Raw genomic sequence first — 27,355 nt, 5'->3', positions numbered from 1 at the left:
TTAAATAGTAATATAATTGTAAATAAATTAATATATTTTTATAATTTAACAATCTGGAATAATTCATGTTATATATATAAAATAAAATACACGGTCAACTATATTCAAATTGACTGTATCAAATAGTCATCCTAACTAAAAATAAACATTAAATTAATATTTTTTTATTTTTTTTAACGATATATATTAAATTTTAAGTTTTAAAAAATATATACCAACTTATCAGAGGCAAACTCGAAAGTTTATATTTCTTAAATTGATTAATAATTATTTTAAGAATTAAACGGACCATAGTATCAAACCCATTAAAAAACTATAAACTTATTAAATACATAACCGGGCAGTGTGAGATTCTATATTGGTTGGAGAGAGGAAGTAATATTTTTTTTAGAAGGTTTTGTAAACCTCACCTCAGCAGCTCGAGTTTTAAATTTGTGAGGCTAACGACAAAATATACGAATCAAAGCGGACGATATTTGTTACGTATGAGCTTGAGCTGTTACGAATAATATCATAGTTAGACACCGAGCAGTGTGCTAGCAAGAACGACAGGGATGATATTTGTTACCTATGGACTTGAGCTGTTACAAATAATATCATAGTTAGACACCGAGCAGTGTGCCAACAAGAGCGACAGGGACGATATTTGTTACCTGTGGACTTGAGCTGTTACAAATAATATCATAGTTAGACACCGAGCAGTGTACCAGCAAGAACGACAGGGACGATATTTGTTACCTGTGGGTTTGAGCTGTTACAAATAATATCATAGTTAGATACCGGACAGTGTGCCAGCAAGAACGACAGGGACGATATTTGTTACCTGTGGACTTGAGCTGTTACAACTAATATCATAGTTAAACACCGACCAGTGTGTCAGCAAGAACGACAGGGACAATATTTGTTACCTGTGGGTTTGAGCTGTTACAAATAATATCATAGTTAGACACCGGACAATGTGCTAGCAAAAACGACAGGGACGATATTTGTTACCTGTGGCCTTGAGCTGTTACAACTAATATCATAGTTAAACACCGACCAGTGTGTCAGCAAGAACGACAGGGACACTTGAGCTGTTACAACTAATATCATAGTTAAACACCGACCAGTGTGTCAGCAAGAACGACAGGGACAATATTTGTTACCTGTGGGTTTGAGCTGTTACAAATAGACCAGTGTGTCAGCAAGAACGACAGGGACAATATTTGTTACCTGTGGGTTTGAGCTGTTACAAATAATATCATAGTTAGACACCGGACAATGTGCTAGCAAAAACGACAGGGACGATATTTGTTACTTGTGGCCTTGAGCTGTTACAACTAATATCATAGCTAGACACCGAACATTGTGCCAGCAAGGACGATAGGGACATTCCTTATAAGATTGTAGAAACGTATCTCCACTAAATATGTTTCAAAATTGTGAGGAAAAATATTTATAAACTTATTTTCTAAAACATTAAAAAAAATATATATATAACAAACGAACTTAAATTTATATAGACTAAAATTGTAATTTAATCAACTATTTAAAAAAAAAAAAAAAGGCGCAGTTGTCAGATATTCACAAATTACAGTTAAATCAAATATAAATAGAAAAACAAATGGTTTTAAAAAAAGGAATTTCCAGAACGAACTCCCATTTATATTATGACCTGTGAAAATTAAGACACGAATAAATAAATTTAAAACAGGAAAAAAAAAAGAAAAAAGAAAAAAAGAGCCTTCGTTTTGAATTGTCCCAATGGAATCCCCATTGATTGTTCTCTCTTTTTAGGGTTTCCAATTTTGGTTTCTCTCTCCGATCCAATTTCAACCCTTAAAAAGCCCTCACTGACACACCGAAAAGAAAGCTCAATCCATGAGGACGACACACTAGTATTACTCTACCACCAACTGTACATATTTATTTTTTTTTTTGTTCATTTTGTCCAGGCCATTTCCCCTCAAACCCTAGGATTTTGACCTGTTAGGGTTTTCGATTTCATTTGTTTTCGTGTTTCGTTTAGTTTCCGATCCTATTCCGGCGTAGTTTTTCTTGATTATTGAGGTTAAGATTTGGTTTCCATGTTATTGCTCTTCGTTTCGTGTAATTGAGTCGTAGATATGGATGTTTTCGGTAACGGAGCTAGAGTTCAAGTGGCATCTACGTCCGGGGATCTCAAGCGTTTTGGAGCCAATTCAACAGGTATGGTTTTTGCTTTCTTCTCGGATTCTCTCATGCAATTTCTTTTATAGCTTTATGCTGCTCTTTTGGACCTTTCTCTTGAATCCTTGTTACTTCAGATCCATTTTATTTGAACTTCTTTTTAATTGTGTGTATGAAGTCGGTGATTGAGAAATTTGAGCTCGGATGGGTGGTAGTTGTTGTGTATATAATTGTTGTCTTACAGTTGTGTTTTTGAATCTTCTGAAGGATGTGAGGATTTCGTTCTAGTCCTGTTATTGAGATGGAATATGTTAATTCTCAAGAATTAAGTAGATAACTGTTTGTTTGCGGATTATGGCAGTAGTCTGCGATGTTTCTCAATTTTCTACCTAGTAATTTTAGGTCATTTTCTTAGGAAGTCGTTATTGGTTTCATGGAGCGATTGTTGTTGTTCTATGATGTAAATGTCGTTTAGGCAATTTGTGTTCTTGCGATAGTTGCAATTTGAATTGTTGTTTTCTTTTTCTTTTGATTTCTTGAAACTTAACCGAAAGAATGGGGAGAGAACTATAGAGGTGGTTTATTTGATTCTTGTAGAAAACTCTCTATACATAATGTTCTTCAGACGTTTTATAGTCACTTTATTTCATTTATTTATGATTAGATCTGAAACATGTTCTGATCTCTAGTTTTATAATGAAGATGCAAGCAATGTGATTTAATTTTCAATGTTGCAGAAGATGCTCTGTTTGATGCATCGCAGTATGCATTTTTTGGGAAGGATGTCATGGAGGAGGTTGAATTGGGGGGATTAGAAGATGAAGAGGATGATACACTTGCTGCTGGGATTGAGGAGGAGGAGGAGTTTTTGTTTGATAAGGAGGTATCTTTTATTTCCTTTGTTCTATACAGTTATGTTCCTTTTTTCTTTAGCTGGATGCACATGTTTTCTTTTTAAAATCGTTGGTAGTTGCATGTGAACGAATAGAAGTCCAAGTTCAATCCGTGCCCTACAAGTTTCGGAAACTAAAATTTAAAATCACCCTATAGAAAAATTGGATCTCGTAAATTTTTGTTTGAAGCAGTTTTTTATTGTGTAGTTATGTATTTGAAATTCTTGCATCTGATAAGAGGGAAACTATAAAAAAGTTGGGAAAAATTTGCTAAAGAGGTCGAACCCCAAATGGCTTCCCTTGTCTATGACGTTCAAATAGCTTGTTCCCGTTTATTTCCAAGCAAATATTCTACAAGGTAGCAATAAAATCAGCTTCCCAACTCGAAAAGAGTTTGAATTATTGCCAAAGACTACACATTTGTCATGGAGCATGAAAAGTATCCCCAAGTTTGTGGATCCATTTGATCTCCTTCCCCTTTGTATCTATGATATCCCTTTGCTTGTTATTTCCCTGTTTGTACTATCTTTCTTCCAAGAGGTTTCATTTGGTGGCCTCTGTGTTACCTTCTATTGCTGCTCTCTCTCCTTCTTTTGGATTGTGCTGTCCTTCAATTCCTAGTGGTTCCTTCTTTACCGTGCTTTGGAAGGTCGAAATTCCCAAGTAGTGACAGGTCTGACAAATGTTTCATTGCAAAGTTAACACTTTGGATCATGTGTTGAGAAAGTTCTCTCGAATAGGGTCACGGTGTTGCATCCTTTATAGGAGAGCGTCTGAGGTCCTTGATCACCTTTTGTTGAGATGTCATTTTGCCTCCTTGGTTTGGGATTTTTTCATGTGGCTTGGCCTGATGTGTGCAGATCTATGCTCGAGGTGTTCTTCTTTAATCGCCCTTTTATACTTAGAGTTGTTATTTTGTGGATCTATGCTGGAAGTAATTTTTTTCAAGAGGTTGAGAGGGTCTTGGGAGGTGGTTTGGGCTCTTGTTAGGTTAATGTTTCTCTTTGGGTTCCATGGTTAATGAGTCTTATAATTATTCCTTGGGTACCATTTTTCTTAGATCGAAGCCCCCTTTTAGCCTAGGTGGTTCCTTTTGTTGATGTTTTTTTGTATTCCCGTTCTATTATTTTATTTTCCCTCAATGAAAGTTTGACTTTTCATATAAAAAAATAATTGGTTAAAATAAATCTGGATCTAGAGATGCCAATCAGCTTTCCTGTCTCTCTTACGCGGTAGATATTTTAATATTGCATTCCTTTTGGACTTATTCCCTAAAGAAAATGCATATCAGTTTTGGGTTAATCCAGACAACATAATAAGATGGGTGTGGGAATTCATGGATTTATCTCATACAATTGTAAGTTTTGAAGTTACATGTGGTAGTCTTGATGAGAAAAACTGTTGCTGACGTAATCTTGGAACTTTTATAAAGCATCGAGCAAGCTTGTCACTTTCTCCTTCTCTTATTGCACAAGTCGCATTTGAGCTACTGTGGTATTTTTTTGCTCTGTTACAAAATGTGCCGTTTTATATCAAGAACTAACTCAAATGTTTGGTAATCATTTATAATTCACAAGTGCTACATAATTGGATTTAACTAACTCCTTTCTATGGTTTGCAGAGTGAGGACTTTAGACCTCCATCTGATATTGACGATCTTGTTTCTTCTTTTGAAAGGGTTAGAAACCTTGTAGAACTCCTTTGCATGAATGACATGTTTCTATATTTTTATCTCTATTTGATTATTACTTTGTGTCCTTTCAGTTGAGCGAGGTTGGTAGCGGGCCTACGGGAGTTATTGGAGGTAGAGCATTGAGAGAAAGTAAGTTTATCCTATCAACTGTTTGTGATGCTAAAATAGTACTCAAGTAATAGTTCGTATTGAATAGTTTGCTATTGTCAAGATGGTCCAGTAACACAAAATGGCTTCATGCCGCAGACAAACATTACTTGGTTCTCTAAACTCCCTCCATCAGGGTGGGTCTAGAAAACTTCACCGTGGCAAAATTTATGTTCTATTTTTTTTATTAGCCTTTCAATTCTAAAAATTGAATTGAGAAAATTGAAAAGAACTTTAAAATCTGCAGTTCTTAATACAATTTTTATTTCAAATGTCCATTTCTTATTTTCTTCATCACGATTTAGGTGAACTTTTACTTGAGGAAAGTATTATAGACCTTTTGATAATGTTAATTTGAGCATTCGTAGCTTGGATTCTGTATGTTAATGTTGGGAATGTATTTTTAGAGGTTAGATTTTTGCCAATTTTTTCCCTTATTGTGAACTATTTTGATCCTAGTCATCTTGCGTGGAAGGAGCCAGGTGACAGATTTAGCTTTTTTCACCCCTAAATATATACTACTATTAGATTGTGTCCGACCACCCGATCAATTTAGACTCGAACCTAATCGCCCCGCTTTTGGAGATGATGGAGACCTTACTCGTCGTCTTGACCCATCCACAGTCTGCTAATCTAATCCCAACATCTTTAATCCTGACAAGCATGTTTCGAACGAGATCTTTGTCTTTTCTTTGTTACACAACACTGAATGTACAGTTCATTTGTCGGTTCATGGTTGACTGATTTCCTTCATTTTCTTTTTGTCTTTCTCATCTACTCTTCTAGGTTCGTCAGTTAATGAATGGCCACATGAGGAGGGCTTCTCCGATTGGCTTGCCCAGCAAGGCTATAATGTGGAAAGTGCTCAGGAAGGAAAAAGATGGTCATCACATCCACATTTTTCCTCTCTTGCTGAATCTACGTCTTTATATAGGACATCTTCTTACCCTGATCAGCAGCCGCAGCTGCAGCAATACCACCAACAGATCTCTAGTGAGCCAATTTCTGTCCCGAAGTCTTCACATCCTCCTATCGGAATATCTCCTCATGCTTCGCCAAACCAGCATTCAAGCCATCTAAACATGCCTTTTGTTCCTTCTGGACGCCATGTAGTATCATTATCTCCATCAAATCTCACACCACCAAACTCTCAGATTGCTGGTTTCATTTCTGGATCACGATTTGGAAATATGCCGCAATTTAACTCTGGTCTCTCTGCTAACGGTGGACCGCAGAGCCAATGCGTCAACCAAGTTGGCATGTTTCGTGGAGAACATTCCAGTCACCTAAACAATTTATTGCCTCAACAGTTACCGAATCAGAATGGATTTCCACAGTTACCACCACAGCCGCCGCAGCAGCAGCAGCATAGGTTGCAACATCCTGTTCAGCCTCCATTTGGCGGTTCTCTATCAGGTTTTCAGTCCCATCTTTTTAATTCCCATGTATCTTCAGGCCCACCTCACTTAATGAACAAGTTGGAAGCCATGCTCGGCATACCAGATATGAGGGATCAAAGGCCTAGGTCTCAGAAAGGTAGACAGAACCCTCGTTTTATCCATCAGGGTAATGAGACCAGTAGTTTTAGGAATAACTTCGGGTGGCCTTTCTGTAGATCCAAGTATATGGGAGCGGATGAATTAGAGAATATTGTTAGAATGCAGCTTGCAGCAACACACAGTAATGATCCATATGTAGATGACTACTATCATCAGGCTTGTCTTTCAAGAAAATCTGCAGGAGCAAAGTTGAGGCATCATTTTTGTCCTAATCAACTAAGGGATCTTCCACCACATGCCCGTGCCAATAATGAGCCGCATGCTTTTCTTCAGGTTGAAGCACTTGGTAGGGTTCCATTCTCATCAATTCGTAGACCTCGCCCTCTTCTTGAAGTGGATCCTCCAAGTTCGTCTGTTGGTGGAAGCTCTGATCAAAAGGTTTCTGAGAAGCCCCTTGAACAGGAGCCTATGCTAGCAGCTAGAGTTACAATCGAGGATGGTCATTGTCTGCTTCTTGACGTGGATGATATTGATCGTTTCCTGCAATGCAATCAGTTCCAAGACGGTGGTGCTCAGTTACGAAGACGTCGCCAGGTCCTGTTGGAAGGACTGGCTGCATCACTTCACATAGTTGATCCATGCAGTAAAGATGGTCACACAGTTGGGCTGGCTCCTAAAGATGATTTTGTTTTCTTGAGGTTGGTTTCTCTTCCCAAGGGTCGAAAGCTTCTCGGAAAGTACCTTCAGCTGCTCATACCAGGTGGTGAGCTCAAACAAATAGTTTGTATGGCTATTTTCCGTCACTTAAGATTCTTGTTTGGTAGTGTTCCTTCTGATCCTGGGGCAGCAGATTCTGTTAGTGAACTTGCAAGAATTGTCTCATTGCAAACCCGTAGTATGGATCTTGGAGCCCTAAGTGCATGTCTTGCGGCTGTAGTTTGCTCCTCAGAGCAACCTCCACTTCGCCCTCTAGGGTCCCCTGCTGGAGATGGGGCGTCCTTGATTTTGAAATCTGTTCTCGAGAGGGCCACGGAACTCCTAACCGACCCTCATGCTGCGAGTAACTATAACATTACTCACCGCTCTCTTTGGCAGGCTTCGTTCGATGAATTTTTCGGCCTTCTTACAAAGTATTGTGTAAACAAGTACGATAGTATCATGCAATCACTACTAAGACAATCTCCACAGAATGCAGCAGTAGCTGTCTTGGATCAAGCCACTGCCATCAGTCAAGAAATGCCAGTCGAAGTATTACGGGCAAGCCTTCCCCATACCGAAGAGTACCAAAAAAGAGTATTAATAGATTTTGCTCAACGCTCGATGTCTGTTGGTGGATCTAACAATGGGGCCGAGCACTGTGGTCGCAACAACTTCGATTCCTTATGATCAAGAGAAGTTTGGTGAATGTTGCACCTTTTTATCTATACGGTTCCAACGAAGGAGCCTTCAGAATAATCTCATCATCAAAATACATGTGGAAGAACAGAGAAAACCCTTCACTAGAGGTCTCTCTCTACTACTGCTCCCTTTAATTTTATTCTTTTTTCTGGTACGGCGGGTGAAAGGAGGGGCGTGCAAAACAAAGTACTTGCTTCTATTCTTAGAATGATTCTTCTCTTCATGTTTTTTACTATTGAAAAATTAACGCCATTGTTATGTTGGGGTTAGTTTTGATTGTTTTTTTTCTCTTCCCGGATTGGGTAGAGGAGGAGAGGTTTAGAGATAGAATACGGTGTAAGTGGTCCAGATATGAATGAGAGATATAATGTGGATGGTTGAGGGTTAAGAGTGTACAGGGTTGGTCGGTCGGTCGGTCGGTCTTTGAGACCAAGTTCCCATGGTCCTTCACTATTTATAAATACCTGAGAAGGGTGGTGGGGATGGGTATTTTAATGTTTTATAATTTACTTTTTATGATGTTATTGGTGTCTACGCCCCACACAAGAGAGACAGAGACAAGAGTCGACGGGGGTGGAGTTGGACGTTGGCTGTGTTTTTTTAGCCCTAACAAACGGGTGTGGTGGAACTATTTTCATATATATATATATATATTATTTTTTTAATAAGAAGGATGTTAAGAATAATGGAATGGGTTTTCCATATTCTTTTTGGTCATTTGTATTTACTAAATTCCTACGCTTTATTTGTCTGCTACAATGGAATTAATTAATTAAATTATTTGTATTGATTATGATGCCATGTCGATTTATAAAATATTGTTTATCTGGTCCTAATTATCAGAAGAAACACTCTAGTCTCGTAAATTTATAAAATAATTTTTAATGATATGATTTAACTAACTGAAAAAATGAATCGATTAATTAAACGCTAATGGATTGAAAAAAACATGTCAATTTACTTCATTACTTGCAAGAAAAAATTAGATGGCTTAAAATATTTCAAAATACTTTTCCTCCTCGATTTGCAAATGCTGCTTTTTCTCTCTCTTTTTTATTTTCTTATTATTATTATTTTTTTTTGCTGGGTACTTGTTATATATATATATATTTCAAAATCAAACTAAAATTTAAAAACCAAGTAATTTTTTTTAATAGTGTCAAGCCAATCAAAGCTAGGGTCTTTCTTATCCTTCTATCTCATCTGTTCCAGTAAGATAATTCATGGTGACACCAGGATCCTCACCCTCTGTACGATGTTACACTCAATCCACTGCATCATCATACAAGAGGCACATAATATCTAATAAGGTCATGAATTTCTAATTTTAAAATCCCAAATTAGAGTTTGATTGGACACAAAATTCACTTTCTTTAACCTAATAGGCAGAGTCTTAAAAAATATTGAATAGATTAGGGCACAAAAAAGGCAGAATTATTCAAAAGCCTTTACACAATTTTTTAGGACTAAACTGGAAATTTAACCTATAGATTTAAGATTGGAAAGCTAACCAGCTCTTGGTTATTGGAATCACTGATAGTACTCAATTTTAGAACATCACCTATTGGATTATGGGTAGTAGCATATTTATTATCCACAACCTTATATAGGCTCTTTAGTACCACTTATTAGAGTAGACACAAAAGATCATTATTTGGAAGAAAAAAATGCATTCTTTATGATTCAAATTGAAAAATAAACCTACAGACCTGGCCAACAGTGTCACCCACTCTTGTTTATCATGTAAATTCAAGTATGGATCAACTTGACCCACCGAAAAAGAATATCACTATCTAGGAGTGAAGGATTAGAGTGCATAAAAGAAGGCATTATAGGTTCTTACTCGGTTGGGGAAAAGAACGAAGCATTCTTTATAAAGGTATGAAAATCTCTCCCCAATTGACGCATTTTCAAACTCTCGAGGGAAAGTCCAAAGAGGAAAATATTTGTTACCGGTGTGTTTGGTATGTTACAAATGGTATTAGAATCAAACATCAAAGAATGTGTCAGCGAGGAGCCTGAACCCCAAAGGGGGTGGACACGAGGCGGTGTGCCAACAAGGACATTGCGCCCCGAAGGAGAGTGGATTGGGGGGTCTCACATCGATTGAAGAAGGAAACGAGTGCCAGCGAGAACGCTGGACCCCGAAGGTGGATGAATTGTGAGATCCCACGTCGGTTGGGGAGAAGAACGAAACATTCTTTATAAAGATGTGGAAACCTCTCCCTAGTAGACAAATTTTAAAACTATTTGAAGGTCGTTTTAGCCTATATTCTTATAGGGCTCAATAAAATGTACTGTCTCAGTCCCAATTATCTAACACAGTTGCCAGAGGCAAAGGCAGATAGATATGCGAATAAAGTAATCATTGATGGGATAGACATAGAAAGCATGTAGAAATCTAAAAAGAGACTCACAAGTCATTTCACGTAGTGCAGCACGACTGGAATTCCACAAAAGCCGAAGGATATTCCTTCACAACCGTTCTATCCATAGCAAAGTAAAATTCTCGTCTGTAGTTAGAATGTTGAAAGCCTATATATCCTGAAGAAACTCGAATGTAAAACGGAGAAGAAAACAATGAACTAAAAGGATTCAAGAGAACAAGTGAATGACCTCATCAAATGACAAACAAAAAGTGCTCGATCGGAGACGATGTTCGAGCTCTGGTTCCCTCATTGATTGGTAATGCTAAATGTGTATAATGTATTTGTTGAAATCAGACTGAAGTTATTGTGTATAATGTATACAATACAAGGTAGGCCATACTTGTATTATCTGACATAAACATCAAAATCAAAATTTAGGAGATCAGCATTGCAACAGTATGTATTTATATTTCTGAACATTCAAAGAAACTATAAAGAGAGAGAGAGAGAATAACTGTCTACGTACTTCATTTGTCACACATCAAGCACGGCTCCGTAAGCAGTTTGACAAGAGACTAGCTGAAAGCTGTAAATACTTCCAAGTACCAAACTGATCGATCCTCGTTTCAACCACGAAGTACAGGGTAGTTGAGGCAAAGAAGCAAGGGATACGACCGGTTACAATTGTTGTAATGCATCGCAACATTGTCTTCATTTACAATCAGATTATTACGACAACATAACTACAAGAGATCTCTCTGGCATAACTATTTTCAATGCTGACTATGTAAACACTTTCCATGACGTTGCACCTCGATTTCCATGAATTATCTATTTACCAGGAACAAGCACTGAGCAGATTCCTTACCAATGCCAACATTGTCTCATATGGTTTCCTGTACGAGAAATCTTTAAGAATGGTGACGTGGCAACATAAGAAGTCTGAACTTAAACGTGATTCGTGTTCGATACAGCAAAGATAAAACTAATGAGAAATTAGACTGCTTATGTTAGGGAAATGAAGAGCTCAACTTACATCCCATATGAACGAGACTAGTGAACTTGTGTATGGAAACTAGCATTAAATATAAGAGATATTTCAGCTTACCTATAATGTTGGGCATGAGATTATGAGGCCTTTTCTACCCAGATTATGAATCCTTATGCGACAGATCCGTAATGGTGTTTAACAACCCAGAAAACTAGTTACCCTCTTGAGAAAGTCGAACAGATGCAGCACGTACCATACTCAGGAGCCTTTCATCTAGTGTTTCAAGATCACCACAATTACGAAGTTGAGAATATAATGGAGCAATATAATCTGCAGCAATTTCAGCCAACTTCCACAAAGAGAAATCTCCAGCCATTCGAAGTACTTTGACCCACAAATGATGGGCAATATCTAGACAAACTACAATTATATGCAAGCACACTTCCTGAAGATCTTCCAGAAACCAGAACTCAGCCAACCAACAAAGCTCTACATATGATTGGAGCTCATTCAACTTCTCTTGGTCATCCATATTATACCACAGACACCCACATGGAGGATCTGGCAGCTTGTCTGAGTAGAACCACTCCACCAGTTTAACCATTGCCTCCCAACTAACTGGAACCTTAATTATTTCTGAGTGGCTGTCAGGAAAAGAGAAAAAAGGGAAAAGGACTAAACCTTTAACTGTGGACTACAATAATGGCAAATAAAATCAGAACTGCTTTCAGAAGAAATTTCAAAGGAAGTTCAACCATTTCTACTCAGAAACAACGAATTCACCTCCATCAAATTCTTTTAATGTGAAAAGTTTTAAGCTTGATTTATGTAACAAAAAAGTAAAAGAGAAGGCCATCATAAAGTATTTGAGAAAAAAAGTAATTTATGTATAAATATTGATCGCACTGTGATCTGATGGCAATGAAAAGTTAACAATCACGCAGTCTTTTCATCAATGTATTGACATAGTTCATTTTTCCACACTACACTACAACAGATCTCTTACAATCCAATAAATGCAAATAATATCTTATTTTCATCCTTAAATTGAGAACAAAAGTGAATTGACAAAATAATATTACTAATAAAAGAACAGCGTATCAAACAAACTCTGTAACTTTTTATGTTCTGTTCACTACATTGTAAATCACATAATAGTCCTTTTCTATGGTTGTGTATTGATATAATAAATGCAATGATAAAATACCTTTCTTTCATTCCCGATTGTAACAAGGCTCTTAGATAGTCACAGCTTAACCACAAAATTACTTTATGAACATGCATATGTGGCAAAGATGAAGCACAAACGTCGCATTTCCAACTAGTCTGCTTAGTTGCTGTTGCCTCCAAGGTGATGTCTCTGAAAACCAAACAAAATTGGTCATAGAATCTTTTACAGAAAAGATAGTTACATGGAGGAAGGAAATTAAAATATGTTCCCTACAAGAAAATTACACTGCCCAACAACAAGACCAATTGAATGGCTTTGACCTAAATCAGAAAATGTAATAAAAGATCTTCTGCTGGATAATGTGAATGGTAGAAAAAACACATGCTTAATAACATATACTACCCGTTACATTTTTCAGTAGAGAAATTTAATTCTCAGAAGTGAATTTATAAACACAAGGTTAAAGATTCAAAATGATTTAGTGGCCAACATATGAAAATATGTTCATTTGTATGATGATGAAAATGATTGTCTATCAGAAATCAATTACTCAAAGAAAAAGAATTTATTTTCACAAAATATATGCTTCTTAAATGAAACTTGGTCTAGTAGAAGAAAACCAAGAGAAACCTACGAGAAAGGATATCCAGCTGGACCAAGAGCCGCCACAAGATTGAAGTTGGGGAAAGGTGCCCCCCACTTCGGCCTTCTTCTACAAAGTAAATGAAACAGAGTCTGAATTCTACAACGTTTAGCAAGACTTCTCAACTTTTTTGTAAGTTCCTCTCCAGTTTGGAGATGTCCCTTGTAGACATACTCAAGTAACTTCTCCATTGCATCGTTGTCAACGTGTGAAGATAAACAAACCTCTTTCTGAATCTTTCCAGATGAGTTCTTGTCTGAGGAGAATGAAAAATTAGGAATTTTCTCAATGACAGGTGGCCAGTTAGGAGGCAGCAGTGATGCACACCGAGCTGCAAGAATCACACCATGGGCATTTAGACACTTCCCATTTGTATGGATGAAACGAATGTCTGAATAGTCAGTCCCATCAAGTGCTCTGCCAATCCTGTTCCCAAGTTTACTAGGAAACCCATACAATCCCAATAAACTAAGGACATATGCAGCATACCACTTTAGTCCCGGAGAGTAACTACCACTGCAGATATCCTGAAGTTGGCTTATTAACTCATCTTCAGCAAATCCAACTAATAAAGAAGATGTTTCTCTTTCATTTGTCAAGGGGCGCAATTGTAAAATTAACTCAGCCAGGCCCACCAAACTATATAAAAGTAGGATATCTCTTCCCTCCCATTCTTTGTTAGGGCCCTGACAGCAAGCTCTCTCATGAAAATTAAAAAGCAAATGTGGAGAATAGCTCAGCCTATCTAAATGGACTTCATTACTCAAGCACCACTTAACAAAGGAGACTATTGCCTTCATGCCTTCTGCATTCTTGTCCCACACTGTATACTGTGGCAGACCTACACAACATACTAAACTTAACAAGTTCACGACTATTAGAATATTTGGCATACCAGAAATTGTCCCAAATGAGATGCCCGTCAGTGTATGCCGGACGTCCTTCAAATATGACTTAATATTCGGCTCTAGCATCGTTGTTAACATAGACATCGTCGTTGATGCAATATAATTGGAAGGAGAATAAATCATCATCATAATAGCTCTCAATAATGATTCATTTTTTGAGGCATTTACAACATCACTTTGACAGATTTGACGCCAACCCATAAATAATTCAGCAAATGCCAAACTGTCGATAAAACATTTTTAAAACATGAGTCTATAATGAAAGAAAAACATCGTGAAAGGATTAGGCATAATAAAGTAGAACTCCACATGTACTGAGTAATGGTAATACCAGGCACATGATAGAAGCATGTCAATTAGGGGTCTGTTTGAACTTTTGTTCAGGTAGACAGCATCATTGAAGTTTGTTGCAAGCGAACCAAGAATTTCCCAGATATAAACCCTCAATCCAGGAAAATAATTTGACTTAAGACTCTCCCGAGCAACGTTTATCTGGTCTTCCAACGACAAAGTAGATTCATATAGTTGTTTGGGACACTTTCCAAGTAAAAGATGAAGGAGAGCTCTGTCAATTCCATGTTTCCAAAAATAATTGTGATGTTGGCCAGCCCAACGAGTGATTAAGGCCAAGCGACTGGCCTCCTCAAGCAGCCATATCTGATTATTGGTAACTGTTGCAGGTTGTAAACTACATTCAGTCATTGCGCTTAATATGGCACTGACAATTGGTTCACAAAATGAACTCATCCTTTCCAAACCGGTCTCCTCATTTATCTGAGCAAGAATGTCACAAAATAAATTTTAAGCAGAGAACATGTATTCATTCAAAACAGTGTCTATAATGAACATGTTAACAGTTCTTAGTTCTAACCACTAAACATTGTGCAAGTCTAAATGCTTCAATCCTAACATGATGAGGGCGTGAGCTGGCCATGCATTCCACCATTTCTTGCAGAATTGCTTCTCCACGCTCTAAAAGCTTCTGTGCACCAATACCACATAGAGCTGCAAAGGAAATTGACAAATTTTTCTCAATTACCGATCCACAAACTCAATGTATGAAAATTCCCCCTTATTCATTACCTATTGCAGAGTACAACTTCAAAACTTCAGCTCTAACTGAAAAGTCTGGCTTGGCATACATATCATACAAACCTTCCATCAATTTTGCATCACTCCAAACTGGAAACCTAGAGAGAGGCCACCTAGAGAGTATTATACTCAAAAGAGAAAAAAGAGGTTGAATATATTCAACTGGGTTCATAGCTCCAGAAAAGTCTTTAATTGTGCCAATCAAGTGAAGAACAACTTCTGTCTTTTTTAAAATCTCCCAAAGTGCGTCCTCACTTTTACTCGGTACATTTGAAAGAATCAAATTCAATGCTGTAGCACATGCTGCAGATGTTTGTATTTGACGAGCAGGTAGCAAACATGAAAGAGCATGAGAAAGGTCCAAAATGAAAGGTTTTAACAGTGCATTTGGTATAGCACTGAACAGCTTTATAGCAACATCAGCTGCTATGCTTGACACTGCCCCATTCTTGTCTTCAAGAATCCACACCAAAGAATAAACAATATCAGGTATAGAATCCTGAAAGAAATGGAAGGGATGACAGTAACTATCTGATAACAAAATTATTAAAAAAAAAAAAAAAAGAAAGAAGATCCAGACATGTAGTAAATGAAAACTTTCCAACAGTAGGTAGCCACCTACATAAAGTGACTTCAACTTAAGAACACAATGCATAAGAAGACACAAGGACAGTCACAGAATTTAACGACTTATTAAGTTCTATGCAAAACACGCTTAAAATTAACCAGAAGCATGAGAGAGAGAAAAAAAAAAAAGGAAGAAAAGAACCATTCTCGTTTCTTTTCCACTGTGTAACTATCAATATTTATTCTTTTTATTTTATTATGTCCACATTCCTCCTATGATGACTTACCGACCCCCCTATAAAAAAAATAGTAAAAAAATAAAATAAATAAAATTTCTCCAATTTAGTAGTGAGATATCAATGCTTATGGAGAAAAAGGTCGTCATTTCGATATGTCCAATTCCAATCCAAAACCTTCACTGTTAACGGATAGTGCAATTCCAGAGAAAAAAAAAATCAGGAAGTATGACTCTAAACAACTATAAAAAGAAAACGGAATGAACAATTGAACTTGATTGGATTTCCAAAATCTAAAAGACAATACTAAGTGCGATACCTTCACGAGGTGATGGTAGCATAACTCCCTGGGAACAGATTCAAGAAATGCTGCAATGGAACGAACAACATGTCTCTGTACCTCATTATCCGAGCACATCCATTTTCTCTTGTTTTGTTCATTAAACCTGACTTGGAAAACAACAATTCCGCGATTATGGCGTAGATAAACTAGTCTCGTAAATAAATAGAGCGTGAATAGAAACATTGCTCATCAAGTGAGTAAATTACAACATCTACAAATTCTCGGAAACAATTAAAAACGTTTGAGCACCTAAACGAACCACACAACATAGTGTTTCAAGGTTTCGACATCTTTTCTTGAATTGTTTTAAAGCGACCTTCGAGAAGAGATAGCCGATAGGGGAAATAATAACTATACGAGATAGGCAAACCTCAAAGATATTATCGCAACCGACTTACAAAACAAACTAAATCAACTTTCTGAACCAGAGCAGGATCAAACTTCCAAGAAAACTCAAAAGAAAAGTTCAATTAGTTAATTATAGTGCAAACAAACAAGCACGTCGACATGCTCCGCAGAACAATAATAGAAAAACATACAAAAAAGTGCATCAAATTACAGCGAGTGAGTTCGACACTGAAGAAGACTGAAACTGACCTGGTACCGAGATTGAGAGCGTCGTGAAGACGGCGATGGAGAGTGTGGATGTGGCTGGTAGATTCGACTCGTCCACCGCCTCTGGAGGATCTCATCTCGAATGGCAATCGAATTTGTCAGTTTTCTATAAGGCGAAAGAGAGACATTAGAAGTGGACAGAGTTTGAGCAGATCATTGAAGTAGGAGAACCGCCTTGAAGCTTATTGTACGCAATTCGAAGTACTTCTAAAAAAAAAGTACTTTCGCTCGCATTCTCAGCTCTCAGCTTTCTCTCGCTCTCTCTCGCTCTTTCTCTCTCGCTGTTTCGGTGATCAAAGGGACGAATGGCCAGAAATGGAAACTATTTATAAGGAACTAAAAGCATTGACCTTCTTATCTTTTCTGCAAAAATTAAAATGGTTTAAATTATTTTTGTTTAACTTAAAATCACCCAAAAATATATTTTTATATTAATTTTATTAATAATTTAAAATTAATATCATTGTATCGAAATTAATTTTATTTTTACAAATATTCACTAAAACACATAATTTTTAGGATTAATGTTCATTTTTAAAAGTAATTTTAAGATCATTAAAATACTAAATCAGAAATTACATTTAAGAAAAAAAAATAATAAATAAAGAGCGGTAAAGCAAAAGTTATGAGATAGGACAATTTTTGGAGGGAAATACAAATTTAAGAGAAACAAAAATAGAGGAAATTGTAATTCTGGGGTGAAAATTTAGAGATGAGTGAGATATAATAAAAAAAATTACTGAAATTTTTTATTATTTAAAAATAATGAATATTCCAATAAAACTTTTTTTAGTGTTTAACTTCCAATTAAAAAATGTAAAAAAAAAAAAAAAAAAAAAATCTAAAATATTATTCACAAATAAATTATATTATAATATTCTACCCCTCATAATTTATAAATAATCAAAATTTAATATTACAAAAAGAAAATTCAATATAATTTTAATTTAAATATTGTACCATAGTCTCAAACTATTTATAAAGTATAATTGATGGCAAAATTTATGAAAATATAACGGTAAAAACAAAGAAAAAAAAAGAAAATTGATTTATTATAATTTTGTAATTTAAAAAAAAATAGAAAATATATATAGAAAAATCTCTCACCAAGGTGGGCCCCACATCCGCGTGGTGAATGAACATTAGACAACAAGACAAAGGACCCCACGGAATCGCCAAGGAAAGCGCGTGTTCCTCACTCCATGAAAACCCGCGTGGGCATCAGAGGCTAAAAACTTGGATAACGAGATGTGGAGGGGACTGGTGTAGAGAGGAGCCAAGTCACTCAAACGAAAGCTTCATAAAGGAAAAAATGGGATTACCTAAACAGAGAGATTTCATTTCAGCTCTTCAAGATTCAACGCTTTTTGGAGCCGAAGAGAAGAATCCGCTCGATCGATTTCTCATTCCAGTGTATGTTCATGATTTCTTCCACTTATTTCCCTTCGGCAAACAAATTTCACTTGGAAATCTCAGAAAAAATGGCCCGAATCTCATACTTTCAATCTCTGCATATCTTTTCGTTTGATCCGTACTGAACAATTCTGCATTATTCCGAGTTTTTGATGATTGAAGAAGCACCGATTCTTAGAATATGATATTGATTTCACATTCCAGTGTATGTTCACGATTCCTTTCACCTATTTCCATTCTGCAAACAAATTTCACTTGGAAATCTCCGAAAACGACCTGAATTTCATACTTCCAGTCTCTGCATATATTTTCATTTGATCCGTACTAAACAATCCTGCATTATACCGAGTTTTAGATCATTGAAGAAGCACCGATTCTTAGAACATGATATTGATTCCAGGTTTCTGATTCTGATTCTAAATGCCAAAAAGAGAGCGATTACTGTAAAGAAGTAGAGGAGTTTACAGAGTTTCTTTCAGCAGCGACTCATCCGTAACCACAAGAACAGAATGTGGGCTCTCTCTCCATATCCAAATCTCTCACTTAATAAAGGATTTTCTAAAGTTTCCGCATCAGCTCAGATTACAATTTCGCCTAAGGACACAATTTTCCCACTGCCAAATTGGAGGATAGGGAAAGGCGATCAAAAGAGTAGAGAGCTTAGACTAAACGATGCTTTTTTTCACCTAGAGTTCATGATTGAGAATGGCCAAAAGCCTGATGAATTCCACGCAACTCGGTTACTGTATGATCTCTGCAAGGCATGTAAGATGAAGAAGGCTGTGAAGGTAATGGAGATGACAATTGGGTCTGGAATCATTCCAGATGCGTCTTCCTATACCTTTTTGGTAAGTTCTTTGTGTAAAAAAGGGAATGTTGGTTATGCAATGCAATTAGTGGAGAAAATGGAGGAATATGGGTATCCTACCAACACTGTTACTTATAATTCACTTGTGAGAGGGCTTTGTATGCATGGAAATTTGAGTAAGAGCTTGCAGCTTTTAGACAGGTTGATCCAGAAGGGGCTTGTCCCTGATGCTTATACATACTCTTTTTTGCTTGAAGCTGCTTACAAGGAGAGAGGAGCTGATGAAGCCATTAAGCTTTTGGAGGAGATAATTGCAAAGGGTGGGGAGGCTAATTTGGTTAGCTATAATGTTTTGTTAACTGGGTTGTGTAAAGAAGGTAGGATAGGAGATGCCATTCAGTTGTTTAGGGAGTTGCCTTCACAAGGATTCAGTCCAAATGTTGTTAGTTATAATATTTTGTTAAGGAGTTTGTGTTATGAAGGGAGGTGGGACGAGGCAAATGTGCTTCTAGCTGAAATGGACAGTGATGGCGATGATCGTTCCCCGTCGAACGTCACGTACAATATATTGATTGGTTCGCTTAGTCTCCATGGAAGAATAGGACATGCTCTTGAGGTTTTGGAAGAGATGATTCGGGCAGGGTTCAAGCCGATGGCTTCGAGTTATAACCCGATAATCGCTCGTCTTTGCAAAGATAGGAAAGTGGATGTTGTTGTGAAATGTTTGGATGAAATGATGCATAGGCATTGTAATCCCAATGAAGGAACATACAATGCGATTGCTACACTTTGTGAGGAGGGAATGGTTCAAGAAGCATTCTCCATCATACAGAGTTTGGGCAACAAGCAACATTCCTCTACTCAAGAATTCTATAAATTCGTTATTACGAGCTTGTGTCGAAAAGGAAACACATATCCAGCGTTTCAGCTTCTCTACGAAATGACAAAGTACGGGTTTACACCCGACTCGTTTACCTATTCGTCTTTGATCCGGGGGTTATGTATGGAGGGTATGCTGAATGAGGCAATTGAAATATTCAGTGTAATGGAGGAAAATAACTACAAGCCTAGAACTGAAAATTACAATTCACTCATTCTTGGTTGCTGCAAATCTCGGAGAACCGATTTGGCCTTCGAGGTTTTCGAAATCATGGTCGATAAAGGGCATCTGCCAAATGAAACAACGTACACCATTCTTGTGGAAGGGATCATCCAAGAGAAAGAGATAGATCTTGGAACCAAAGTACTGAGGGAGCTGCAACTCAGGGATGTAATAAGTCAAAGCACAGTGGAAAGACTTGTTATGCAGTATTACCTAAAGGAATTACCATTAAGATAATTCGGTTGACCGTTCATCAAGAACAGGACGTAAACGCTGTTGGTATGTACATTATTTACAACTATGTACATGTTTTTAGTTCACAAGGCTTCGTATATGTGCATAGCTAATTGCTTGTTTTGCCCATGTGGGCAATATCATTCTTACAGAACTAATGGCAGTTGAAAGAAATCCCTAATGAAGATTACTATTCGATTATGTTTTTAATAGATCTTCAATTTCAAAAATACTTTAAATTTGAAGATCTATTAGACTAATATTGAATAAACTTAAAAATCTATTAAACATTAAACACAATTTTTTTAACTTATAAAAAAAGGGTATTTCGAGAACTGGTTCAAAATCAAAAACCTATTTGGATAGGTCGGTTCTAGAATCCTAAAACATCGAGGGAATGGAGAAATTAAACCTTCTACTTTGAAGACCCGGAGCAACCATCATCCTAAGATTTCTCTCCAGCCCCAAACTTATCATCCGAATGAAGTGAATGAAGTTTAAAGACCTCTAACTTATTTTGACCAGTTGAGCTAGAACTTCTATTCGAGCTCAAGTAAGGTTTACAATAAGCTAGTTGATAATATATATTTCGACCTTAACATAATATATATTTCAACCCGTTGCGCTAGAACTTCTACTCTTGCTAGATTACGGTCTACTATATTCTACTAGCCTCGACTCTTCTTAACTTATTCCATGTAATGATTTTCGACCCAAAATTACTGAATGTTAAAAAGGAAGGATTAGGAAATCACGTCCTTGACTGCAAGTAAAATATTCAGCATGTACCAACCAATAAGCTAAGAAGACCACATAAATTGATATTCAGTCTGAACAAACTGGATCTTAAAAGGAAAGCAAGTCAAACCATATAAGTTTATGCAAAGTAATAAAAACCACAGGAAATGGTGCAAAACTATCTTCAGAAGAACACTACAATCCCCACGACTTCAAGCACCTAATGCTAGACAGCAATGGAGAAAATAGGCACTCTAAGGAGAAAGCTCGATCATTTTCCAGATATCTGCAACTACTTCGACCTCTGTCTCATCTTTCTGCGCTTTCTCTTGAGCCTCCTCATACGCTTCTTCTTCCACTGGCATTCAGAACCCCCCCAATAATTCAAAACCAAAAGAAGAGAACGAAGAATCAAATAAATAAGAATTCAGAACCAAAAAAGAGTATGATGAGAATAATGCTATTCCGATATAAACTTCAAATTGAAAGCAGAAAGAAAAATCGATATAAACCTGTTAAGAATTTGAAAAACTATGGTTTTCAAATACTGGTGCTTGAAGTATGAGAAAAGAACATATGACCAACCATTATTCATCAGAAGCGTATTATAAATTTAAGTACACGTCAAAAACAAGAGAAAAAACATCAAAACCATTTTCACTTCACAATCCGAGTGATTGAATATCAAACCTACACCGATAATAAACCCACAGTTGAGAGAAACAACAATTAAGTAGATTTTGGTTCAGAATTAAGTAGAAACAAAAACAATCACGAAGATACATAACATCACATTGCTAGACCTAGAAGTGTGAAGGCATGTTTTACGCCAATATGCCAAAAATAATAGCAGAAAACCCTAAACACATTTTCAAAATCACAAAACCTAAGAACCTTAACGTGTAGTTAATCAGTTTTGATTCGTGAGGAGATAAGAAACGACCACGGTCGAATCATGAGACCGGAAAAAACTAGAGCATACTTTCGTCTCCGATCGCGCCAAAAATACATCTCAATATCTAAATCCTCAAAGCATACACATAACATCGAGAAAAATTGCAAGATTGGGAAAAAGTTCCGAGAACGAAGCCGCTTAAACCTATTGCAATTAACATAGGATGAGAAAATTTTGGAAGAAGAACCTTAGCTCTCATTGTCGATGGCGAACGAGCTTTGCCTCAGAAGAACAATGGCCGAAGTTCGATCCTTCAGCCTCTCTCGACGAGAGTGTGAACCGAACATTCTGTCAGGCGCCTTCTCTTTTATAGTGGATATCAGAACCCTAAACCGTACTATTGAGTGTTGATCGAGTCATAACTCAGAAGGTTATTTTAGTCTTTAAAATTAGAAACAAATAATATTCATTCCAAGTTAAGTTGATGTTTAATAATAGTTTCTTATCAAATTTAAAATTCTTAAAAATTAATTTATATATTATATATAAATTTAACTTTAAATTTTTTATTTTCTTATATTTATGAGTATTTGAATTAACTATTGTATAACTCCACTATTTTAATAAACAATATAATAAACTAAAATTATGCTACATATTCTCAACATCAACCCAAATTATTTTTTCCTTAAAATAAAATTCTAGTTTTTTAATTTTTATTTTTTTTAAATGACGAAAAATCATAATAATAGATCCATTTTGTTCAACTTATACGAAACTCCTATTCCAATCACGGGAGAACCACCAATTTGAGAACGAAAACTCTTCTCACAAGTCAAAGCATCCATCAGACGAGCAAAAATTTCTCAATCCTAGAGTCATCAATATATTATTTGTCACGTCAACACAATAATATGAACAAGCATGTATGCATGAAAGTACATGTTGAGGATTGTTGGTAAAGAGCGTTTTGTTCTTCTCCCCTGCCAATGTGGGACAGACAGAATGATGTGCATGCTAGAAACTAAAACAAAAGCAAAATGTTAATAGTAACATCAAAAACTCCTCTCACGAGTCGGAAATAGATAAATTGTGCAAGTTGTATGTGTGTGTACATAGACCGAGGGAGAAAATTTCAATACTATTGTAGGGTGATGTACTAGTTCGATTTGTTGCCCGTCACGTTAACATCGTTAAAAGATAAGCAAAATAAAATTGATAGTGCGGACGAAAGAGTATTTATACATATATGTGTACTAAAAATTTTCCTGAGAGAGTGAGGGAGCCATAGCTCTTAACTTACAAATGGAAAAATTACCCAGGTTGTACATTCAAAATTGATTGTTCATAAACACAGCCTTTCTACCGCAGTATTTTCAGTGAAGAGAGAAAAGGGACGTTAGAGTACGTACAATCTTCAACCATGTTGAGTTTGCGAGCAACTTTGAGAGGAAAGAGTATCTGTACACAACAAGGAATATTTGAGTGACAATGAGACAAGGCTCGAAGCTAGCTTGCGCGCACCTCGACTGATCTCACGTGACAAAAAATAGTTAATATTTCAACGTATAGTGCAAAAAGAATCAGCCAAATGAGCTACAAAATGAATGCCTACGACTGGCAATCAGAAAATAAACATTTAATCTATAGACCTTTCACGAGGATCCAAATTATGAGACAGAAATCTGGAGGAGTCTTTTATTCTGTGGTAATAGTGAAAACCGAGCAAGTAATTTCTCAGCATATGAATGCTATAATTTATACCACTGATTGATGCAGACTACATGATGAGATGGGAAGGGAAGGGAAGGGATACCAATCAAAGATTTGAAACCGAGTTTTCAGTGAAATCAGGTTCCGGAGCGAAGAGGTACAAGCCATCAAAACACAAGGAACTGATTCTAGTATAGTATATATATATCTTAAATAGTACACTTGGATCTTAGTATCTAGTAGATATGCTTCCTTAGGAGTTGTTCAAAAATTTTACTTCATTCTTTTTTTCATACAATAAATTTGAGTATAATGAACGTTGGGGCATGAACATTTGAACATCTAATCTTAAAGGAAGAAGTACCCAGTAATTTCCACTAGAAGGTAGAAAACATTACATATAAATGCAAAAAGATGAGAAATTCGCTCAAAGCTTCAAACAAATTACCAATGTCTTAAATAGTACCCTTGGACTTTTGTGTTGGATGAAAGTGTCCCACATTGGTTAATTTAGAGAATGGTCATGAGTTTATAATCTAAGAATACACTCTCCCTTAGTATGAGGCCTTTTGGGAAAACCCAAAGCAAAGCCATGAGAGCTTATGCTCAAAGTGGACAATATCATACCATTGTGGAGAGTCGTGTTCGTCTAACACTTTGGACCTTTGGACCTTAGTATCTAAGTATCTAGTAGATAAGCTTCCTTAGGAGTAGTTCAAAAATTTTACTTCGTTCTTTTTTTTCGTATAATAAACGTTGAGGCATGAAGACTTGAACCTCTAATCTTAAAGGAAGAAGTACCAAGTAATTTCCATCGAAGGAGAAGGTAAAGAACATGACATATAAACTTACTTCAGTTATTATGGTAAAAAAGATGAGAAATTCGCTCAAAGCTTCAAACAAAATTACCAATGTCTACAACCCGGGATGAAGTCATGTGAAATTTCAACATCCTACATTATAGATATTTAAATGCTAGAAAATTAAAGGAAATTCAAGTTAAAAAGTATATTTTATAAAAGGCCCAAAACAAAAAAGAATTCAAGTGTCAAAATTGAAACTACCATATGTCCCATGGCATTGCCAGAAGTAAGCTCAAACATTCAGAAAGCAAAACAAAATCATGATTTACGGCATAAGAAGCATGGTTATAACGAATCATGAAACTAATATTTGCACACTCAACAGATATTTAGCCTAAACTTCAACAGAGAAACATGCCTTCTTACAAAATTGTTACATTAAGAACACGTCCAATTACATATGTATTTAAAAAAATCATATGATATTTTGATTAATAAACACTGTGAAGGAAGAACTGAGGTTTTGCAATGAATATCTCAATTCCATCTTTCCATTCAAGAATAAAAGATCCTTGTTGGTACGTTTAAAATCATCATTAAAAAATTTCTTGTTCCACATGTTAATGTGAAGGTTCAAAATCTTCCATAAGAAGGAACAACTGAGGTTTCCCAATAAATACTAGCCCAATTTGAGTTCATCATATGTAAATCAATACACAGAATAATACAGGGAATGCCAGGAAAAACAAAGGGCAACTCAAAAACTTCATCGATCCACAATCTCATCACTTGTATGTCGAATGAATTAAAAACAGAAAATGATTATGATAAAATGGAGAGAATAAAAAAACAAATAGTCATTATCATACGTATGTGTTTTTTTGGAAACGAGAAATGGGAACATTATTAAACAACCTTGACAGCCAATGATATTATCCAATAAATTTCCATTAAATTAAAAGCCATAAAAGATAATAAAATTGAGGCCATTGAAGAGAGAAGCAAATCACCTGGTCGATTGCCCATCGAGATTGCCCGATCTATGTTATCTAATCTTCGTTGTATGGATCTTAAGATGGAATTTAGTGACAAAACTCTCTTTCTTACACTTGAAATCCTCGAGGCATGCTGCATGATGAATGGAAAAGGTGCATCTTCAAGTAACTGATCCAGTTCTGTGAAGGTTGAAGTAATAACTTTTCACAACATTGAAAAGGCCATGAAATTCAAAAGTTAAATTTTTGCATCCAGGACAAGAAAAAAGGTAAATTATGAGAGAATGTCATTTATAATGTAAAACCTAGCAAGTGACAGAATCTTCGAAGCTATATTGCTATAATATAATTAGTCAAAGTAGTACAAGAAAGCAACTCTATTTTATAGGAAAAAGCTAATAACGCTAGCAGATATTGTCCTCTTTGGGCTTTTCCTTATGGGCTTCCCTCTCAAGGTTTTTACAACGCATTTGCTAGGGAGAGGTTTCCACACCTTTAGAATGTTTCGTTTCCCTCTCCAACCGATGTGGGATCTCACAAAAACAAAGTAAGAGTAATTCTACCTGTAGTGATACGATCAAGGGAAGATGAAAGCTGGCTTTGGCTTTTAAGAGTATCATCAGCTTTGGAATCAAAATCCCTTATGATGTTGATAAGCATGGAAGAAAGCCCATTTGCTAGAGCATTAGAGTTTTCCAAATTCGTGTTTGCAAGATCATTTTCTTCCTTGAGATTGCCATTTCGACTAATGGAAGTCTCCAATTCGACAGAGAAGCTGCTGTCCTCATTGGCAGGATCGTCGAGTACTTTCTCCGGACTGTGCATCTCAGCCAATATCTGAAACAGATCGCCTATTTCGTTGTCACAATCGTAATCGCCCATCTTTCTCCGAACACATAAGGTTCGATAGTGACCAGCATAATATAGAACCAATTATAACATCCATAATGTGCGGCAAAAAACAACAAAATGAAAATAGTTTCCACAATTTCAACATGTAATGAGTTTGCCATCAACGAGAGAAAAATCAAAACTAATAGCTACTAAGAATAAATCCCGGGGGTCGACTGTCCGGAGCAAAATTTTAAGCAAAACACGAGAACAAGAAATTTCCATGAAATTAAGCTCGCAACTACCGCAATTATTCGGAAATAATCATACAGATTCAATTGCAAATTCTTGAATACCAGAACAGAATATAGTTAATGCGCAGCAACTGACAACTATATCTGCTATACTTCTCTAAAAAAATTATCTACAAACCAACGAAATGAACATCCAGATGAATGCAAGAAACTGATAATAGTATAAGATCACTGGAAGAAGAACAGTCAACGAAAGGATTGGAACAAAAAGCACAGCGCATGACTAGCGAAACGCTAATTTTCTGGAATTTTTGAACAAGGATCACTCGACGCATCTAGGTTGGAACTCCGCAATAAGCAAAAGTTTCCTCGAGATTAGCTTCCATTCATACTAAAAAATCAAGCAATACGAGCATGGAATGATAATCGAATTCCATAGATAAATTGAAGTAAAACGGGACATCACCACCTACCGTAGTTCGCAGTCTCTCTAAACTTCGTGCTTCGAATCCAAAAGAATCCGCTAACTGGTTCGACGTCGCCGGCGCAATCGTGCGAGATAGGAATCAGAGAGAAGAATTTCTAGCCCAATTCCGAAAAGAATCTGAGTAACAATGTGTCAAGGTATTTTCCCCCTAAATTATACTAATTTTTATTCTTTTATCTTCCAATTTTATCTAAATTACACTCCAAATTCAAATTACAATTAATGGTCACCATCTTAATTGTAGGTTTTTACTCTCTAATAAATTGTTGCTAAAAATATTGTTAAAAAAAAGTATATTATAGTTCAATTAATTATAAATATATATAAGAAACCAATAAAATTCAGAGTTTTTTTTTTTTTTTTTTTTTT

The 27,355-nt window shown here is 36.2% G+C and overlaps 4 protein-coding genes and 1 long non-coding RNA gene across 14 annotated transcripts; 2 read left to right on the top strand and 3 right to left on the bottom strand.

Annotated features, from left to right (window-relative positions):
- Positions 1-1,710: 1,710 nt before the first annotated feature.
- On the top strand, positions 1,711-8,582 carry LOC111477015 (protein PAT1 homolog 1-like). Of its 2 annotated transcripts, XR_002717195.1 has the most exons (6): positions 1,711-2,187; positions 2,886-3,031; positions 4,663-4,719; positions 4,806-4,863; positions 5,668-7,884; positions 8,074-8,582. XR_002717195.1 is itself a non-coding variant. In XM_023120937.1 (5 exons), the coding sequence occupies exons 1-5, from the start codon at positions 2,106-2,108 to the stop codon at positions 7,764-7,766; spliced, it is 2,442 nt and encodes an 813-aa protein (XP_022976705.1). In that variant the 5' UTR covers positions 1,711-2,105; the 3' UTR covers positions 7,767-8,582. The 2 variants fall into 2 exon arrangements, 1 of the variants encoding a protein (XP_022976705.1); XM_023120937.1 differs by having other exon boundaries at positions 5,668-8,582.
- A 1,590-nt stretch (positions 8,583-10,172) lies between these two features.
- LOC111477008 (BTB/POZ domain-containing protein At1g04390) lies at positions 10,173-16,950 on the bottom strand. 4 transcript variants are annotated; one of them, XM_023120924.1, is made up of 11 exons: positions 16,696-16,950; positions 16,075-16,201; positions 14,944-15,451; positions 14,732-14,865; positions 14,192-14,634; positions 12,944-14,083; positions 12,346-12,498; positions 11,256-11,782; positions 10,674-11,043; positions 10,395-10,556; positions 10,173-10,322 (listed from the first exon to the last, which is right to left on the bottom strand). In XM_023120924.1, the coding sequence occupies exons 1-8, from the start codon at positions 16,788-16,790 to the stop codon at positions 11,350-11,352; spliced, it is 3,033 nt and encodes a 1,010-aa protein (XP_022976692.1). In that variant the 5' UTR covers positions 16,791-16,950; the 3' UTR covers positions 10,173-10,322; positions 10,395-10,556; positions 10,674-11,043; positions 11,256-11,349. The 4 variants fall into 4 exon arrangements, with proteins under 4 accessions (XP_022976692.1, XP_022976693.1, XP_022976691.1 ...); XM_023120925.1 differs by having other exon boundaries at positions 10,173-10,313; XM_023120923.1 differs by having other exon boundaries at positions 10,173-10,556; positions 10,674-11,056.
- Positions 16,951-17,972: 1,022 nt separating this feature from the next.
- Positions 17,973-20,392, top strand: LOC111477036 (pentatricopeptide repeat-containing protein At1g79080, chloroplastic-like). 2 transcript variants are annotated; one of them, XM_023120983.1, is made up of 2 exons: positions 17,973-18,126; positions 18,527-20,392. In XM_023120983.1, the coding sequence occupies exon 2, from the start codon at positions 18,636-18,638 to the stop codon at positions 20,271-20,273; it is 1,638 nt and encodes a 545-aa protein (XP_022976751.1). In that variant the 5' UTR covers positions 17,973-18,126; positions 18,527-18,635; the 3' UTR covers positions 20,274-20,392. The 2 variants fall into 2 exon arrangements, with proteins under 2 accessions (XP_022976751.1, XP_022976752.1); XM_023120984.1 differs by having other exon boundaries at positions 17,973-18,331.
- A 642-nt stretch (positions 20,393-21,034) lies between these two features.
- On the bottom strand, positions 21,035-22,348 carry LOC111477118. The gene is made up of 2 exons (XR_002717207.1): positions 22,151-22,348; positions 21,035-21,366 (listed from the first exon to the last, which is right to left on the bottom strand). It is a non-coding gene; the product is annotated as an uncharacterized LOC111477118 (long non-coding RNA).
- A 430-nt stretch (positions 22,349-22,778) lies between these two features.
- On the bottom strand, positions 22,779-27,147 carry LOC111477110. Of its 5 annotated transcripts, none has more exons than XM_023121109.1 (5): positions 26,973-27,147; positions 25,978-26,251; positions 25,430-25,594; positions 23,316-23,364; positions 22,779-22,796 (listed from the first exon to the last, which is right to left on the bottom strand). In XM_023121109.1, exons 2-4 carry the CDS (start codon positions 26,237-26,239, stop codon positions 23,321-23,323), a joined length of 471 nt encoding a protein of 156 aa, XP_022976877.1. In that variant the 5' UTR covers positions 26,240-26,251; positions 26,973-27,147; the 3' UTR covers positions 22,779-22,796; positions 23,316-23,320. The 5 variants fall into 5 exon arrangements, with proteins under 5 accessions (XP_022976877.1, XP_022976876.1, XP_022976875.1 ...); XM_023121108.1 differs by lacking the exon at positions 22,779-22,796 and adding an exon at positions 22,864-22,881; XM_023121107.1 differs by lacking the exon at positions 22,779-22,796 and adding an exon at positions 22,902-23,079.
- Between the last annotated feature and the right edge of the window lie 208 nt (positions 27,148-27,355).

This window comes from Cucurbita maxima, unplaced genomic scaffold (assembly GCF_002738345.1).
Source record: "Cucurbita maxima cultivar Rimu unplaced genomic scaffold, Cmax_1.0 Cma_Scf00003, whole genome shotgun sequence".
NCBI lineage: Eukaryota > Viridiplantae > Streptophyta > Magnoliopsida > Cucurbitales > Cucurbitaceae > Cucurbita > Cucurbita maxima.
Note: the sequence above shows the minus strand (reverse complement) of the source record. Positions and strands in the feature narration are given on the sequence as shown.

Coding starts and splice junctions, on each gene's coding strand:
- LOC111477015 (XM_023120937.1), top strand. CDS start 2,106: ATGGATGTTTTCGGTAACGGAGCTAGAGTTCAAGTGGCATCTACGTCC. Junction 2,188..2,885: donor TTTTGGAGCCAATTCAACAG/GTATGGTTTTTG, acceptor TCAATGTTGCAG/AAGATGCTCTGTTTGATGCA. Junction 3,032..4,662: donor AGTTTTTGTTTGATAAGGAG/GTATCTTTTATT, acceptor TATGGTTTGCAG/AGTGAGGACTTTAGACCTCC.
- LOC111477008 (XM_023120923.1), bottom strand. CDS start 16,790: ATGAGATCCTCCAGAGGCGGTGGACGAGTCGAATCTACCAGCCACATC. Junction 15,452..16,074: donor GCTACCATCACCTCGTGAAG/GTATCGCACTTA, acceptor CATTTCTTTCAG/GATTCTATACCTGATATTGT. Junction 14,084..14,191: donor ATGCTTCTATCATGTGCCTG/GTATTACCATTA, acceptor TTTTATCGACAG/TTTGGCATTTGCTGAATTAT.
- LOC111477036 (XM_023120983.1), top strand. CDS start 18,636: ATGTGGGCTCTCTCTCCATATCCAAATCTCTCACTTAATAAAGGATTT.
- LOC111477110 (XM_023121109.1), bottom strand. CDS start 26,239: ATGCACAGTCCGGAGAAAGTACTCGACGATCCTGCCAATGAGGACAGC. Junction 25,595..25,977: donor CCTTGATCGTATCACTACAG/GTAGAATTACTC, acceptor CAACCTTCACAG/AACTGGATCAGTTACTTGAA. Junction 23,365..25,429: donor CTCGATGGGCAATCGACCAG/GTGATTTGCTTC, acceptor TGTTGTGTACAG/ATACTCTTTCCTCTCAAAGT.